At 43.6% G+C, this 16,918-nt stretch overlaps 1 protein-coding gene across 1 annotated transcript in view; it reads right to left on the reverse strand.

The window, feature by feature from the left end:
- Nucleotides 1-13,340, reverse strand: part of MS4A12 (membrane-spanning 4-domains, subfamily A, member 12) — a 21,697-nt gene extending 8,357 nt beyond the window's left edge. The window contains exons 1-3 of the mRNA XM_006899900.1: nt 13,149-13,340; nt 8,402-8,539; nt 7,759-7,815 (exon numbers count right to left, since the gene is read on the reverse strand). Coding sequence (XP_006899962.1) covers nt 7,759-7,815; nt 8,402-8,539; nt 13,149-13,340 — 387 coding nt within the window. The remainder of the gene's footprint in view (nt 1-7,758; nt 7,816-8,401; nt 8,540-13,148) is intronic.
- Between the last annotated feature and the right edge of the window lie 3,578 nt (nt 13,341-16,918).

The following is a 16,918-nucleotide window of genomic DNA, read 5'->3' on the forward strand; positions in this document are numbered from 1 at the left end:
GAAGGGTGCAACAATGAATGAATGGAATCCCAAAATCTCTGTAGATGTTCATTGAAATGAAAAATAAACAACCTAAATTTAAAAAAAAAACAACAAAACAACAACAACAACAACAGCAATCTATGAAATTTTATCTTCAAAACCCAGTTTGAAATTTGGCAATTCAGACAGAAGAAGAATTAATACCTTTGATTTGTCTTGGAGAAAGTACTGAATATCCCATGGACTTCCTAAAGAACAAACAGATATGTCTCAGGGAAAGTACAGCCAGTGTTCCTTAGAGGCAAAGATGATGAAGTTTTGTTTCTCATACTTTGGGCATGTTGTTAGGAGAGTTTATTCCTTGAAGAGGGACATCATGCTTGGAAAGGTAGAGAGTCAATGAAGGAGAAGCCCCTCAACCAGATGAATTCATACCATGACTACAGCAATGGGCTCAAATATGTCAGAAATTATGAGAATGCATCAGGATAAGACAGAGTTCAGATCTGTTGTTTTTAGGGCCACTGTGAGTTGTGCTTGACCTGATGGCACCTAACAATAACAGCAATTGAAATTGTTTATCAATTGTATAATGATCTGTACAGTCAAATGCTTTTGTGTGTAGTGTATAAAACAAAAGTAAACATCTTTCTGGTAGGCTCTGCTTTCCTGCTAACATCCATTTGACAGTCAACAGTGATAACCCTAGTGTGACAACCTTTTAGTCCCAGCTTGTATTTCTGGCATTTCTTGTCGATTCCAGCCATTTTACAATAATCTCCAAGAAGCAGTTATTCAAATAGAGCAAGAGAATATTACATGGTTTAAAATCAACCAAAGTGTGTGAGGGTTGTATCCTTTCCCAATTCTATCCAGTTTGCCTGCTGAGTAAATAATTAAAGAATCTGGAACGTGTCATCAGGACTGGATCAAGAATCACCACCTATGTTATGCAGATGATACAACCTTGCTAGCAGAAAATGAAGAATAATGGAAACACTTACTGAAGAAAAGACTATATAGCCTTCAAAACACCAAAACACCAAAACCAAAAAACCAACAAAAGCTCTTACCATTAGATTAAGAGGCAACATCATAACAGATGGATTAAAGATTGAAATTCTCAACAATTTCATTTTACTGGTTTCATGATCAATATGAGGTAGCAGCAACCAAGAAATCAGAAGATGTATTGCACTGGGGAAATCTACTGTCAACGACCTCTCCAAAGTATTTAAGAGCAAGGATTTCAGTTTAAAGACTAAGGTGCACCTGACCCAACCCATGATCTTTTCAATTGCTTTGTATAGACATGAAAGTTGGGCCATGAGTTAGGAAAATGGAAGAATACTGATGCCTCTGAATTATGATGTTGAAGAAGAGTATTGAATATCCCATGGTCTGCCAAAAAAGCAAATAAATCTGTCTTGGGAAGTGCGACCAGGGTGCTCCTTAGAGGCAAGGATGGTGAAACTTCATCTCACAGACTGTAGACATGTAATCAGGACAGGCCAGTCAGTAGGAAGGGCCATGATACTGGGAAAGTTAGGGAATCAATAAAAGAGAGGAAGACCCTCAGTGAGATGGATTGAAACAGTGACTGCAGAAATGGGTTTAAGCCTGACTATGATAGTGAGGATGGTATACGGTAGGGCAAGGTAGGGTTCAGACAGGTTGTTTATAGAGTCGCCATGAGTGGTGGAGCTGACAGCACCTGAAAAGAACACATGAAGTGATGAGAAAAAAAATTGGAGTTCAAATTATTTTAAACTACTTTGTTCAAAATTGGGAAGGGTGTACTCCAGGGATGTGTCCTGTCTCCATACCTTTTCAACCTGTATGCAGAACAGATCATCCGAGACGCTGGGCTCTATGAGAAGAAATGTGGCATCAAGATTGGTGGACGATCTATCAACAATCTGCGATATGCAGATGACACAACCCTGCTTGCTGAAACTGAGGAGGACCTGAAACGCTTGCTGCAGAAGGTCAAGGACTGCAGCCTTCAATATGGATTGAGGCTCAATGTCAAGAAGACAAAGTTTCTCACGTCTGGGCCAATTGGCAGCATCACGATGGATGGTGAAGAGATTGAGATTGTTCACAGCTTTAGTTGGCTTGGCTCCACAGTCAACACTATTGGCACCAGTAGCCAGGAAATGAAAAGACGTATTGCAATGGGAAAGTCTGCTGTTAGAGACCCCTCCAAAGTTCTGAAGAGCAATGGTGTCTCTCTGGAGAATAAGGTGTGTCTGATACAGGCCATGGTCTTCACAATCACTTATTGTGCATCAGAGAGTTGGACAATGACTAGGGAGGGTAGAAGGAGAATTGATGCCTTTGAGCTGTGGTGCTGGAGAGGAGTATTCAGGGTACCATGGACTGCTAGGAAAACAAACAGATTCAGCCTGGAGAGGGTTAAACCGGGCTGCTCCTTGGAGGCAAGGATTCCGGGACTTCGTCTAACATATTTTGCACATGTTGTAAGGAGGGACCGGTCCTTGGAGAGGGACATCATGATTGGTAGGGTGGAGAGACAGCGCAGGAGAGGAAGGCCCTCTATGAGGTGGATTGATTCAGTGACTGGGCAAATCGGGATGGGTGTGTCAGAGACAGTGCGATTGGCACAGGACAGAGCAGGGTTTAAGGATCACTATGAGTCGCAAATGATTCAACGGCCCATAACAACAACAACAACAACATTTTGTTGTTGCTTTCTGGATAACTCTGATAAAACATACTCAGTCTAAACAGAATGATTTTTTTTTAAAGTCTTCTGTGGTTATTAAGTATCAGAACCAAATCATAGCTGACCCTCTGGCTGTAAATTGCATAGGAAGAGATTGCGCGTCATTCTCCCGTGGAACAGTTGGTGGATTTGAACCACCTGCCTTGGGGTTGACAGTGCAACTGTAAGAAAATGTAAACAAGCCAAACCAGAAGCTCCTTTGCTTGTCTACATCCTCTGTATGCTCCATAACAACTATACTACTTTGTTATGAGCATTGCATTATTTAGTTTAATTCTTACAATCACTGTACGAGTTAGTAAAGCAGACTCCAATTCTATAAATGGAACACACATTGTTGCTGTTGTTGTTATGTGCCATCGAGTCACTTGTAACTCATAGCGACCCTATGTACAAGAGCCCTAAATGCCGTTCTATCCTGCGCCAACCTCACCATCTCCAACACACTCACTCCTACCACTCCACTCACAGAATCGATCCATCTCATTGAGGGTCTTCCTCTCCTTTGCTTCCCCTCCACTCTCCCAAACATGATGTCCCTCTCCAAGGACCAGTCCATCCTTGCAACATGCCCAAAGTATGTCAGACGAAGCTTCAGAATCCTTGACTACAAGGAGCGTTCTGGCCTCACTCTCTCCAGGACAAACCTGTTTGTTCTCCTAGCAGTCCGTGGTATATTCAACACTCTTCTCCAACACCACAGCTCAAAGGCATCAATTCTCTTTCTATCATCCCTAGTCACTGTCCAACTCTCCAATGCATAGGCACGTAATTGTGAAGACGGTAGCCCAGATCAGGTGCACCTTAGTCTCCAGCCTGACGTTGCTGCTCCTCAGTACTCTTGAGAGGTCCCTCACAGCTGCCTTTCTCAACGCAATTCGTCTCCTGATTTCCTGGCTGCTGTTACCAAGAGTGTTGACTGTGGAACCAAGTAAACTAAAACTGTTAACTATCTCAATCTCTTCACCATTCATACTGATGCTGCCAATTGGCCCAGTGGAACATACATAGAATCAAATTTTTTTATAATATAAATTTAAGAGTTAGTGGAAATCCTGATGTCTCTCAAGGGACCAGACAAAGCAGCCTTTTAGAAGAAGTACTCTTGAGGCTTTTGGGGGTAGTGGATGTCGAAAAGAACACAAAACTTCCCCTCATCTCTGCATTAAGATTTTTACATTTACCAGAATAGTTGTGGAGTCAAGGGTTAAGCACGCTTGCAATACAGGAAAATTTCTTAGAAGGCTCTTCTGTTTCAGCATGCTGTAGTTCTTAAGAGTTTTTAAAAAGGTCCAAGAGAAGTTGCTTTAGGAGCTGACTTCTGAACTAGGCTGACTCTGTCTCACCACTGGACTGATAGGCAACATCATAATAGATAGATAAAGGATTGAAGCTGTCAACAACTTTGTCTTACTCGGATCCAAAATTAATACACTTGATACCAGAAGTCAGGTGATCAGGAGAATCAGGAGATGTATTACACTGGAAAAACCTACAGTCAGAAACCTCTCCAAATACTGAGGAACAAAAGATGTTTGTGTGAGGACTAATGTGTCCCTGATTCAGGCCATGATCTTTTCAATCACTTGCTATGTATCTGAGAGCTGGAAAATAAATAAAGATGACAAAGGGAAGAATTTATGCCTTTGAGTTGTGGTGTTGGAAAAGAGTACTGAATATCCCACAGACTGTCAAAAGAACAGATACATCTTAGAAAAGGTGCATCTGGAGTGCTCCCTGGAGACAGAGATGATAAAGTTTTGCATCACGTACTTTGGATGTTTTGTTAGTAGAGGCTATTCCTTGGAGAAGGACATCATGCTTGGAAAAGTGGAGTTTCCGTGAAGCAGAGGAAGACCCTCAATCAGATGGATTGATACAGCCGCTGCGGCAATAGGCTTGAGTGTGTCGGAGATTATGAGGATGGCACAGAGTCGGACAGGGTTCAGATCTGTTGTTTGTAGGGTTGCTATGAATTGAACTTGGCTTGATGGCACCTAACAGCTAACAGAATGCTTGCACAGTCTTAGAGGGATGGATTCATGAGAGATGCTGAATGCTTTATTTTGTTTTGGGGTTACAATAAGAATAATTATGATTGTGTCTGTTATTGTCAAAGTGAGTCCAGTTTATTGTAAACACATACGTGTTGCAGAGGTGAGCTCAGTGGGTGTTCTTGGATATCATCTTTGTATAAGGATGGCTTTCCATTCATACTACTGCCAGGTGGGTTTGTGTTAGCAGTGAAGTACCATTTACCTATAACACCTACGATTACCTGGTGGATTTCAACTGCTGAACTTTTGATTAGCAATCTAACTGGTTGTTGACAAATACTTTCATTCATCCTGGTTAAGACGCATGCCAGGAAGTTACAGAAAGTGGGGTGCTGTGACTAAGGGGATTGAAAGCCCAATGTCAGTAATTTTCCCAGAAATTCTTATATGTCAAGTCATGTATTTTATAATGTTGATTTCCATAACAGTAAAATAAAAGCTCAGTTTATATAGGACTGGGATGTATACCCTAATAAAAACATAGAAATGCAAGGTAGAAGTGAGAATGGACACTACCTAGTAAAGACTTTGTTAGTGAAGTGACAAAAGGCTTTGTTTCTTGGCTCTTGATTTTTTTTTCTTGAGAGTCCGCTAATTCAGTACAACCAATGGAACCAAAGGGCTCTTGAGTTAAAATTGAAACACTCCTTCTCTTTGCTTACACTCTATTGTTAACTGGAAACAGGGCGCATGCCATCACTCACTGTACTCACGTAGAACCTGCAAGTACACCAAAAACACCTCATAGGGCAGAACAGCGCCATGTGTGGTTTGAAATCAGGAAGGGTGTGCTGCGTCAGGGTTGAATCCTTTCACCACAGTTATTCAGTCTGTACATTGAACAAATAACCTGAGAAGCTGGACTATAACAAGAACACAATCTTGGGATTGCAAGGAGACTTATTAACCTGTACTATTCAGATGGCATGACTGTAGCTTGTTGAAAAAGAAGACCCAGTGAATGTCCTGGTGAAGATCAAAGACCTTCAGTGAAGATTACATACCTCCACACAAGAATGTAAAATTCCTCACCAACAAACAACATCACGATTTGACAGGGAACTACCGAAATTACCAAAGATTTAGTTTTACTTGGATTTACAATCAGCACTGTGGGAACGAGCATACGTTAAGAAATTGAATGATACATCATGTTGGGTAAACCTACTGCAAAAGACCTCTTTAAAATATCTAAAAGCAAAGATGTCACTTTGAGGATTAGGTATATCTGGCCCAGTGATATTTTCAGTCACTTCATGTATATGTGAATACTGGAAAACTGAAGAAAAATCAATGAATTTGAATTATGGTGTTCACAAAGCGTGTTTCAAATACTCTAGACTTCCAGAAAATGAACAAATATGAAAGATTTGCTTGAAAGACTTGCAACCATTTTGCTCCTGAGAAGCAAGGGGTGGGGACACTTTGTCTCACCCACAGTAATAGATGGAGAAGAGATTGAGACTGTTGACAGCTTTAGTTTGCTTGGCTCCACAATCAACACTCTTGGTAGCGTCAGCCAGGAAATTCAAAGATGAATTCCACTGGGAAAGTCTGCTGTCAGAGACCTCGCCAAAGTACTAAAGAGCAACAGTGTCAGTCTGGAAACGAAAGTGTGCCTGATAAATGTCATAGTCTTTGCAATTACTTGCTATGCATCAGAAAGCTGGACAGTGAATAGGGATGATAGAAGGAGAGTTGATTGATGCCTTTGAGCTGTGGTGCTGGAGAAGAGTATTGAATATATATACCATGGACTGCTAGGAGAAAAAACAGTTTTGTCCTGGAGAGGGTGAAACCAGACTGCTCCTTGGAGGCAAGGATTCTGAAGTTTAGTCTGACATACTTTGGACATGTTGCAAGGAGGGACCAGTTCTTGGAGAGGGGTATCATACTTGGGAGGGTGGAGGGATAGCTCAGGAGAGGAAGACCCTCGATGAGATGTATTCATTCAGTGACTAGGGTAATGGGGGTAGGTGTGTCAGAGACTGTAAAATTGGCACAGGATAGAGCAGGGTTTAGGGCTGTTGTACATAGGGTCGCTATAAGTTGCAGGTGACTCAACGGCACATAACAACAACAACAGCAGCAACAATATCAACAGCAATGAAAGTAAGGATGACAGAAGAATTGACACCTTTGAGCTGTGATATTGGAGAAGAGTACTGACCATCCCGTGGATGGTCCAAAGAACGGACGTCTTTCAGGGAAAGTGCAGCCAGCATGCTCCTTGGAACCAAAGATGGTGAAGCTTTGTCTCTTGTATTTTGGACATGTTTCTGGAAGAGGCTATTCCTTGGAAAGGAGCATCCTTAAAAAGGTTGGCGGTTCAGCAAAGGAGAGGAAGCCCCTCAATGAGAAAGAATGACACACTGACTGCAGCACTGGGTTCAAGTGTGTTAGAAATGATGAGGGTGATTCACGGTAGGACGGAGTTCAGGCCTGTTCCTAGAATTGCTATGAGTCGTACTTGACTTGACTGCACCTAACCACAACAATAAGTTCACACTTTTTAAGTTATTAGGTTATCAGGAGGGACCATTTCCTGGAGGAGGGCATTATGCTTGGTCACATAAAAGGTTAAAAATGAGGATGACTCAGGGTGAGTGTGACTGGCAGAGTGACACAGACTTAAATGACCGTGACAATGGTTCAGGACTGGTAACATTCTGTCCTGCCCTACATGGGGTCAATGTGAGTTGGCACAAACTTGAGGGCACTTAACAACAGCAATGTTTTCTAGATACTTTCCTCCTGAGCTAAAGAGCCAGAATGTCAAGTTCTGCCGCCACTGAAGGATCAATTGTGTAGACCATCCTCTCACTCCAGCACACAGACCACGGGGCCACTGACACACATTTTGGGAAAATGTGCTCCCATTTGTGCTTTCTGAATCCATTTTGTCAGTTTTCTCCCCCAAATAAATGGATTTTCAAATAGGGTTCAACAAGTAGAAACATACTAACTTACCAGACAAGAGGAAAATATCTTCGAAGCTGACACAGAAAGCGAGCCAGAAATAATGAACTGTAGAAACAGAGAGAATTATTTGTCAAGTTGCAAGGTTCTCGGTTTCACTCTGCGAACAGGCCTCACTTGATATGAAAGGTTGATCCTATTACATTCATCTACTTTTCCTCTCAAATCCTCTTTTCATATCCTACCATTTTCTTGAGTAACTTTCAGGGAAATTCCTTAACTTCTTTTTCTTTTGTTTTCCTTTTTGTTTCTTATATATGAAGAACTCTTGTTCTTCTGTAAGCTTACCTACTTTTCTTGCTTTGATGATTCCCAAGCGTCCTACTCAACCTCTTCTCCTGATAACTTGTATATTTTCCATCATGTTGCCGATCATGCCCTTTTGTAAACCCAAACTCCCCAAACACATACCTTGTTTTCATAATACAATGCAACAGGGGACTCAAACTTGGACTTGCTGGTTTTAAGCTGCAAGTTAAAATGCAAACCCAACATTCTCTCTTTTGGAGCCCTTGGTTCCATTCTGTTCTCCCAGCTAATAAGGTGCTGGGCCTACTGAGCAATCAGTTGGCCACAGGGGGATATATTTCTGCATTTTGAAACTCGGATGGGGAGGTGTTCCAGCTTTACTTACCGAGATGCCGCCCCAGAATGTGTATCCGCTAAGAAAAGAAAGAGAGGCAAAACCCAAGGCTGTTACAGAGCTGAAGCTCAACGAACCCAGAGTAATCCCGAAGCCAATGTGCATCAATCCAATAATGATCTGGATGCCCTGAACAAAGAAAGCACAGACAGGGGATGATTGCGTCATTTCCAGGCCCGTGAAATCGTTTGGTCGTTGGTGCTGCTGCTCAGTTGTTAACTTTGGCACGGACCCTGCTGTCATTTAGGTAAACCTCGGCTGCAGTAGAGGGACTGTTGAGACTCAGATGCGGATAGAATGGCTGGGGAACCAACATTTGCTTCGGGAATTTGGGAGGCCTGCCAGGGGTGGCCCTGCAAGTGTCCTGCAGGAGGTCCTACCAATAGGCACTCATTTGCATGCCCTGGAGGAGCCCTAGTGGAACAGTAGCTCTTGGCTACTAAAAGGTCAGTGGTTTGAACCCAGCAGCCCCACTGTGTGAGAATGAGTATTGTTTTTATGTACCTTGGCGTTGGAACGGACTCGAAGCAGACCCGTAGTGGGTTTTCAGAAGCAGTGAATCTCACTGGAGGAGGCCGCCCATCTTTCTCCCACAGAGCAGCTGGTAGGTTTGAATCACAAGCCTTTGGGTTGGCAGTGCAAATCCTTGCCACTAAGCCACCAGAGTTCCCTCCTTTACAGACTGTTATTGTTGTGTACCAGTGAGTCGGAAGTGACTCATAGCTGAATCTCCGCGGGTTGTGCATCTTTCTCCCACAGAGCAGCTGGTGGACTCAAACCTCCTGCCTTTGGGATGGCAGCGCAGCTTCAGCCTTGGAAACCCTAGGGGGCAGGTCCACCTTCCAACATATTGGGGTCACTTGACCAAGGTTCGTCATTTGAGTGTAAAATCCACTTGCTACTTTGGGGTCACAAAACCATTTAACGTCCCATGTTGCCTGGTATGAAAAATTGTGCCAGTCATTTGAGGACCCCTGTGCTAGTGTGCAGAAAGCCAGGGGGGATTTCTAATGGTGTGGGTGCACAGTCTTCAGCCAAAGGAAGTCATTTCTGCCAACAAACTAAAAACCTCACTGCTGTTGAGTTTTAACCAGCTCCTAGCTGACCCTCCTTCGGGTTTCTGAGGCTGTAAATCATGTGGGAGGTGATGGCCTGACCTTCTTCCATGGAGCCATCGGTGGATTTGAACCTCCAGAGAGGCACAGTGCTTCTGGGTTAGTGACCCAGTTGCTTCCCTGTGGCCTGACCATGCCTCCAGAGCTCCATTCTGCTAAGAGGAAGTTTTGAAAAGCAAAACTGCCTTTGTCCTTTTAAATTCTTTTACTGAGCACCTCTTGGGTTCCCGGCAGACGGTATTGATGGCTCCTCTGTGCTAAGGGGAAAAGGTGGGCCTTCCTCTTTTCTGCCAGTCTTCCTGGTCTGGCCACGTCATCTCGCTACCTTGTTTCAGGACTTCTCTCTTCCTTCTTGCTCACTAGAATCAGTTTTACTGGCCTCCTCCCTGCTCTTCAAACATCACATGCATTGTTGTCCCAAGATTTTTATGCTGCCTGGGCCTCCTTCCTGGAGTCTGTGTGACTCGTTCCCCACTTCCTTTGTACCTTTGTATCACATGTCATCTTCGAAGGGAAGCCTGCCGTGCCCAGTTAGTAATGGTTTCACTGCTTGGTGCTTCTTGTACTTCTCATACTGCCTTAGTTGTCACTGTGGCATTTTTATCACCTTCTACCACACTTTACTGCTAACCAAAAGATTAGCCGTTTAAAACCCTCCAATTACTCAGTAGTAGGAAGTCTACCTTTATACAGATTATAGCTTCGGAAACTCAGTGCAACTGTTCTGCTCTGTCTTTTAGGGTCACTGTGCACTGGAACTCACCCACGGCAAGGAGGTTTCAATGTATGATGCCATTTCTTTGTTAGTTATAATCTCATCATCACACTGGGGCATAGCTCCGTAAGGACTGACTAGGCCTGCATTACTGCTGTTGTTGTGACGTGCTGTCAAATTGATTATGACTCACCGTGACCCTTTAAACAAGAGAATGAAATCTTACCACCCTCCCTAAGGCCACCAGGCGCAAGCCTGTGCGTACAGTCACAGTGTCTGCTCATCTTCTTCAGCCCCTGTTTCTCTCTTTCTGACCCACTGTAATTCCCAGCATGTCTTTTTCTACAGACTGTCTGTATTAGTGTCTGACATATTCGCTCACACCGGAGTGGGGTTGACTGTAGAGGGTCCTAGTTTGTTCCATTTGCTCCCCAGGACGGAATTCTGCCCACTGCCCTCTATCTGGTAGAGGGAGGATTTATCCAGTCTTCTTTCACCTACAAAGGGGCTGACAGCTTGGCTAAAGCTTAAACTTGGGTGCTCACTTATATTTCTCCAAACCATCAAGCCATCGTAATGTTGTTGTTGTTGTTATGTGCCGTCGAGTCGCCTGTGACTCATAGCGACCCTATGTACAACAGCCCTAAACTCCGCTCTGTCCTGTGCCAATCGCACCATCTCTGACACTCCCATCCCAATTATCCCAGTCACTGAATCAATCCACCTCATAGAGGGCCTTCCTCTCCTGCGCCATCCCTCCACCCTCCCAAGCATGATGTCTCTCTCTAAGGACCGGTCTCTTCTCACAACATGTCCAAAGTATGTTAGACAGAGCCTCAGAATCCTTGCCTCCAAGGAGCCACCTGGTTTAACCCTCTCCAGGACAAATCTGTTTGTTTTCCTAGCAGTCCATGGTATTCTCAATACTCTTCTCCAGCACCACAGCTCAAAGGCATCAATTCTCCTTCTATCCTCCTTGGTCATTGTCCAACTGTCTGATGCATAACAGGTGATTGCGAAGACCATGGCCTGTATCAGACGCACCTTAGTCTCCAGAGAGACACCACTGTTCTTCAGCACTTTGGAGAGGTCCCTAACAGCAGACTTTCCCATGGCAATGCGCCTTTTAATTTCCTGGCTGCTGGTGCCAAGACTGTTGACTATGGAGCCAAGCAAACTAAAGCTGTGTACAATCTCAATCTCTTCACCATCCATCCTGATGCTGCCGATTGGTCCAGTGGTGAGAATCTTTATCTTCTTGACATTGAGCCTCAATCCATATTGTAGGCCATCGTAATATTTTATCTAAAACCATAAAACTTTATAATGGCAGTAAGATTGCTAGAAGAATGCCTTCCACGTAGCTGACCATTCACTAGAACTTCCTGAATGCTCCAGCAGAGAGGTTAGGCTGCTCACAGGAAGAGACCGAGTGTAATTCGGTAAATTGTGGTGGGGTTATGGGTGACATATCCGCCTAGCACAGAGACTAACAAAATTATTATCTGGGTTTGTGCAATGCTTGTAAGTAGAGCATGTTTCATAACACCTGGGAAACAAGACCCCGAGTGTGTTCAAAGTGTCCCTTGCAGGAGTGAGGTGGTATAGTTGTGGTTGTTGGGTGCAGCTGGGTCAATTTTGACCCACAGTGATCCCATGTGACAGAGAATGCCTCATAGAATATTGTAGGCTGTAATTGTGCCGGACACATGTCACCAGGTCTTTCTCCACAGAACCTTTAGGTAAGTTCTTTGACTCTAAGCCTTCCCCAGAAAGGAAGGGCCACTCATAGTTTCTTACCCTTCTTAGAAAACCACTGATGTTCATTGTAATGTGACTTCATGTGCACACAAGCATTGAGATTGTAATCAATCCAGAGGCAGGACTGAGGGCTACCACAGAGTCCTTTGCTGAAGTGAGGTCAAATGAGAAGTAGCAACGCTCTCTGAGTTAACATCATGACTCACCGGTGTTGAGTCGAACCAACCTACAGCTGACCCTCCACTGGGTTTCTATGGGAAGCCAATTCTAAATGTTTGCAATAAACCGAATGCTATTTCAGGATGTGGGGGAGGTGTGGTTTAAGCTGGAGTTCACCCTGAGGCACCAAGGCAGTGGATTCTTGCATTGTATTTGCTGAACCCTCCCTCCTGAGTCAAGGAAGATTTTCAATAGAAAGAGCTTGGCTTCATTTGCCTTGAATTCTCTTTGTGATTGACTTCCTGGTAATTTTCAATAAAGATACAGGGAAGCTAGAATCCAGGCCTTCAGACCTTCAGACCTTCAGTCAAGGAAACTGTTGGCCTCCTGTCTTTACTCTCTCTGTTTTATCTCGTTCTGGGTTGCCTGTCTCATTAGAAAAATACTTTACCCTCGGCCTGTAACAGGTTTCCAAGGCTGTAAATAGTACAAGAGGAGATTGTCTTTCTCTTGGGGAGGTTTCAAACCCCCAGAGAGGTGTGACCTTTGGGCTAGCAGTGTAATCCTTACAAACTACATCACCAGAACTGCCCTGTTGTTCCACTGCTGTTGCTGTGTACCACTGAGTCAGAACCAACCAATAGCTGACCCTCTAGAGGATTTTCAGAGGCAGCAAATGACGCAGGAGGAGACTGTCCATCTTTCTGTTGTGGAGCAACTAGTGGATTTGAACCATGTACCTTTGTATTGGCAGTGCGATTCCTTACCATGAAACCGCCAGTACTAGATGGGGGTTATTTGGCACCTGATAGCTTCTTACCTGAATCTAAAAGAAGATGAATTCTGTGTAGAGTCTACATGCAAAATAATAATTTCTGTCTGAGCTTTGTAATGATTGGACAGTACATCCTGATGCTCATAAATGTCTTCAGGATGGTATAATAAAATATTATTGTGAAAGTAAAATTGCAGAAGTAAGTAAACTTACCCCCAGAACTTTTGCTTCTTCTTTAAATTTTGTTTCTTCGGCTGCTGTATTTGGATTTGATATTTGTATACTTGCTTGGCTTTGCTGAAGGTTTGAGTAGACTCCTGAATGAGTGGTGAAAGGCGGCTGAGTGCCCTGAGCTTGGTTTGAGGAGCCTATGACCCCTGGAGGTTGTTGAGACCAAGGTCCCATGGTATTTCCCGCAGGATAAGGATTGAGTGTGGCTTTATGCATTTAGGGTGGCTTCTTGACGTAGACGATACGACTGTATCCAAGATTCTGCAAAACATAGCAAAATGAAACATCAGAAAACAAACTGACGAAGTTCTTACTGACTTCCAACTCCTATTGATATGGATATCTTCTAGGGAGTCATTAAAAGGTCATTGCAAAGGTGTGAGAAAGACCAGATTAGATGTCAGAAGAGCCTCTGAAAATTGCACTAGACCACTGAGAAGTCAAAACCAGGGGAAGAGATGACAAAGTAAAAGCGGTAAGCAGAATAGTCAAAGCACAACACAAGACCACAAAGTGAAGTATCAGAGCAAAATATGCAAAGAGCTGGAGTCAGAAAACCAAAAGGAAGAACTTGCTCATCATTTCTAAAGGTGAAAGAATGATAAAGCAAATTCAAGCCTCAAGCTGCAATACTGAAGGATGCTACAGGCACAATCTTGAATGATCCAGGAAGAAGCAAAAAAAGACAGAAGGAATACATTGAGTTACTGTACCAAAATAATAGGCTGTCAGGGAATCATTTCAGAAAGTAGCATATGATCAAGAACCAATGGCAAGAGAAGTCGTTCAAACTGCACTGAAGGCATTGGCAAAAAATAAGGCCCAGGACTTGATGGCACACCAGTTGACATATTCTACCAGACAGATGTAACCCTGGATGGGCTCACCAGGCTGTGCCAAGGAATCTGGAAGACAGCTACCTACCTGGTGGGAAGAGATCCATATTTATTCCTGTTCCTAAAAAAAGGTGATCCAAAGATCGAAATGATCAAATAATATCATTAATGTCACATACCTGTTCAATCTGTGGCGCCCTGGTGGTTTGTTGTGTGTAGAGGATTTGGAACCCACTTTGATACCTTTGGGATTGCATGCAGTGCAGGCTTTTACCATTAGGCCACCAGAACTCCCTATTCTGGAAGTTTCTTGTGTTGTTATGTGCTGTCTAGTCAGAACCAACTTGTAGCTGAATCTCCAGGGGGGTTTCAGAGGCAGTGAATCAAATGGGAAGAGATTGTTCCTCCTTCTCCCGTGGAGCACCTGGTGGATTCAAACTTCTTGCCTTTGGATTGACAGCACAACTCGTTGCCACTAGGCCGCCAGAGCTCCCTGGTGGTTTGGAGGTAAGGAATAGGGTTGGCTTCATGTTAAGGAATTGTGCTGCCAATGCAAAGGCATGTGTCTTGAAGAAAGTGAAGCCAGAGTACTCCTTGGAGGCAAGGCTGGTGAAACTTTGTCTCATATACTTTGGGCCTGTTGTTAGGATGGGCCAGGCGAAGGACATTGTGCTTGGAAAGGTGGAGAGTCAGCTTAAGAGACAAAGATCATTAACACAATGACAAAAACAAAGGGTGAAAGTATGTAGGAGAAGATGAAGATGGCACAAGATAGGGCAAGATTGAGATCCGTGGTTAGTAGGGTCACTATGAGTTGTAGTTGACTCAGTGACACATAACATCAACAATTTATATTGTTATATATAGGTTGTTGTTGTTGATTGCCTTCAATTCAAACACGACTCGTAAAGACCCTGTGAACAAAAGGCCTGAAGCCCCTCTACAACCATTGACATTTATCAAAGTTCGTAGAGTTTCCAGAAGCATGTTGTTTAGGAAGTGGATGCCATTCCTGCTTCTAGTATATAGAGGTAGAGACTCTGATAGTACTTAAAGCCGTACTTCTGAAGAATAGTAAGGGGTAAGGGATTGTAATTGTCCTTCAAAACCCCTTGCTTCGATTCCCAGAACCTGTGAATGTGTTAGGTTACAGGGAAAAGGGGAATTGATGTTGCTATTCAGCTGACGTTAAAATAAGAAGATTATTCTAGGTTATGTAATCACAAGAGCCCCTGTGATTACAGGGTTTACAGGTGCAGTAGTTGAAGTGCTTGTATACAAAGATTGGATGTTTGAATTCACCAGCCACTCTTGTGGGGAGGAAGATGAGGCAGTCTGCTTCTGGAAGGATCCAAACATAAAAAGCTGCAAAGTCATTGCCATCAAGTCAGTTTCAACTGATAGGGCCATTCACTGAATTTTCAACGCTACAGATCAGCCTCTCGCCCCTCCATGAGGTATGTGGTAGATTTGAACCCCCAGAGACACATGATTTTTTATTAACAGTGCAGTATTCCCTCTGGGGCCGTTCTAGTCTGTCCTATCGGGCCGCTGTGTGTTAGGATCTACTATACAGCAGTGAAATTTTTGGTTTTATGTGATAAAGGTTTTTTAAAAGGAAAAGAGGGAGACAGGAGAGTCAGAGTAAGGTGACTGGTTATAGACACTTTATCAGAGAGTTGCTATGTTGCTGGAGATGGAGAAGAGGCCACAAGTCAGGGAATGTGACCTCCTGAAGCTGGAAAAGGCCAGAAAATGAATTTCTCTGTCTTCTGGAAAGGAACACAGCTTAAGCTTTGTGCCACCGGCACCTCTCATTTAGTCTAAGAATCATGATATTTCAGGGTTGTGAAGGGCCCTTTCAGTCTCCCTGTCCTATTTCACCTTGGTTTATAGAGACATTGAAAGTCTGATGGCTTAAGGGACTTACTCAAAATTACACAGAGAACTGGAGCACTGATTTTTTGACTGCTGGTCTACCGTTCCTAGATGGCAGCCACAGTGCTTCACTTACAGAGATGCCAGCAAGCATGACAACACGGGTGAAAGACTGTATACTGACAAAGACCCAATGACAAAGCCGCTGCCTTCCGATGCTGAGGGAAGCAGCGGGCTGACCCACCTCAGTGGTTTGATAATGAAATCAGAAAAGTTTCTCTTTAATTAGCCTCTGGTAAGCAGCTACGCTACAATCTCAAAGGCACGAGGTTCAAATCCACCAGTTGTTCCATGGGAGAAAAATGGGCATTCTTCTCCTGTGCGATTAACAGCCTCTGAAAACCTAACAGGTGGTCAGTTATCCAACTCGATGGCACACAACAACAACAGCTGCAACAAGTATCTACCGAGCAAGTATCTAGTACAAATATCTAGTGAACATTTACTGTGTGTGCAGTTGAGGCTGTAGGCAGGCACACCTCGTGTTACTGTCCCTGGCTTTATTGCCCTTCACAGACATGACAAGTGTTTGTTTGTTTGTTTGTTTTAAACTGGATGTTGTGGCAACTCAATGACCAAATCTATGTGCCATTTTACCAAAAGTGTGTACACACTTTGTATCTCTGTTATTATTAGGGGCCATTGAGGGGAGTACTACTCATAGTGGCCCTGTGAACAGCATTGCTGAACCCTGTCCTGCCCCGTGCCATCCTCACAATTTCCGACACACTTGAGCCCATTGCAGTCACTGTGTCAATCCACCTGGTGGAGGACCTTCCTCTATTTTCTTTCCCTTCAACTCCCTAGCATGATGTCTCTCTCCAAAGAATAACCCCTCCTAGCACCATGTTCAAAGTATGTGAGACAAAGTTTTATCGTCTTTACCACCAAGGAGCACTCTGGATGCACCTTCTAAACATACCTGTTTATTCTTTTGGCAGTCCATGAAGCAGTCCATAAGATATTCAGTACTCTGTT

Source organism: Elephantulus edwardii, unplaced genomic scaffold (assembly GCF_000299155.1).
Source record: "Elephantulus edwardii isolate Elephantulus edwardi_28Jun2011 unplaced genomic scaffold, EleEdw1.0 scaffold00268, whole genome shotgun sequence".
Lineage (NCBI taxonomy): Eukaryota > Metazoa > Chordata > Mammalia > Macroscelidea > Macroscelididae > Elephantulus > Elephantulus edwardii.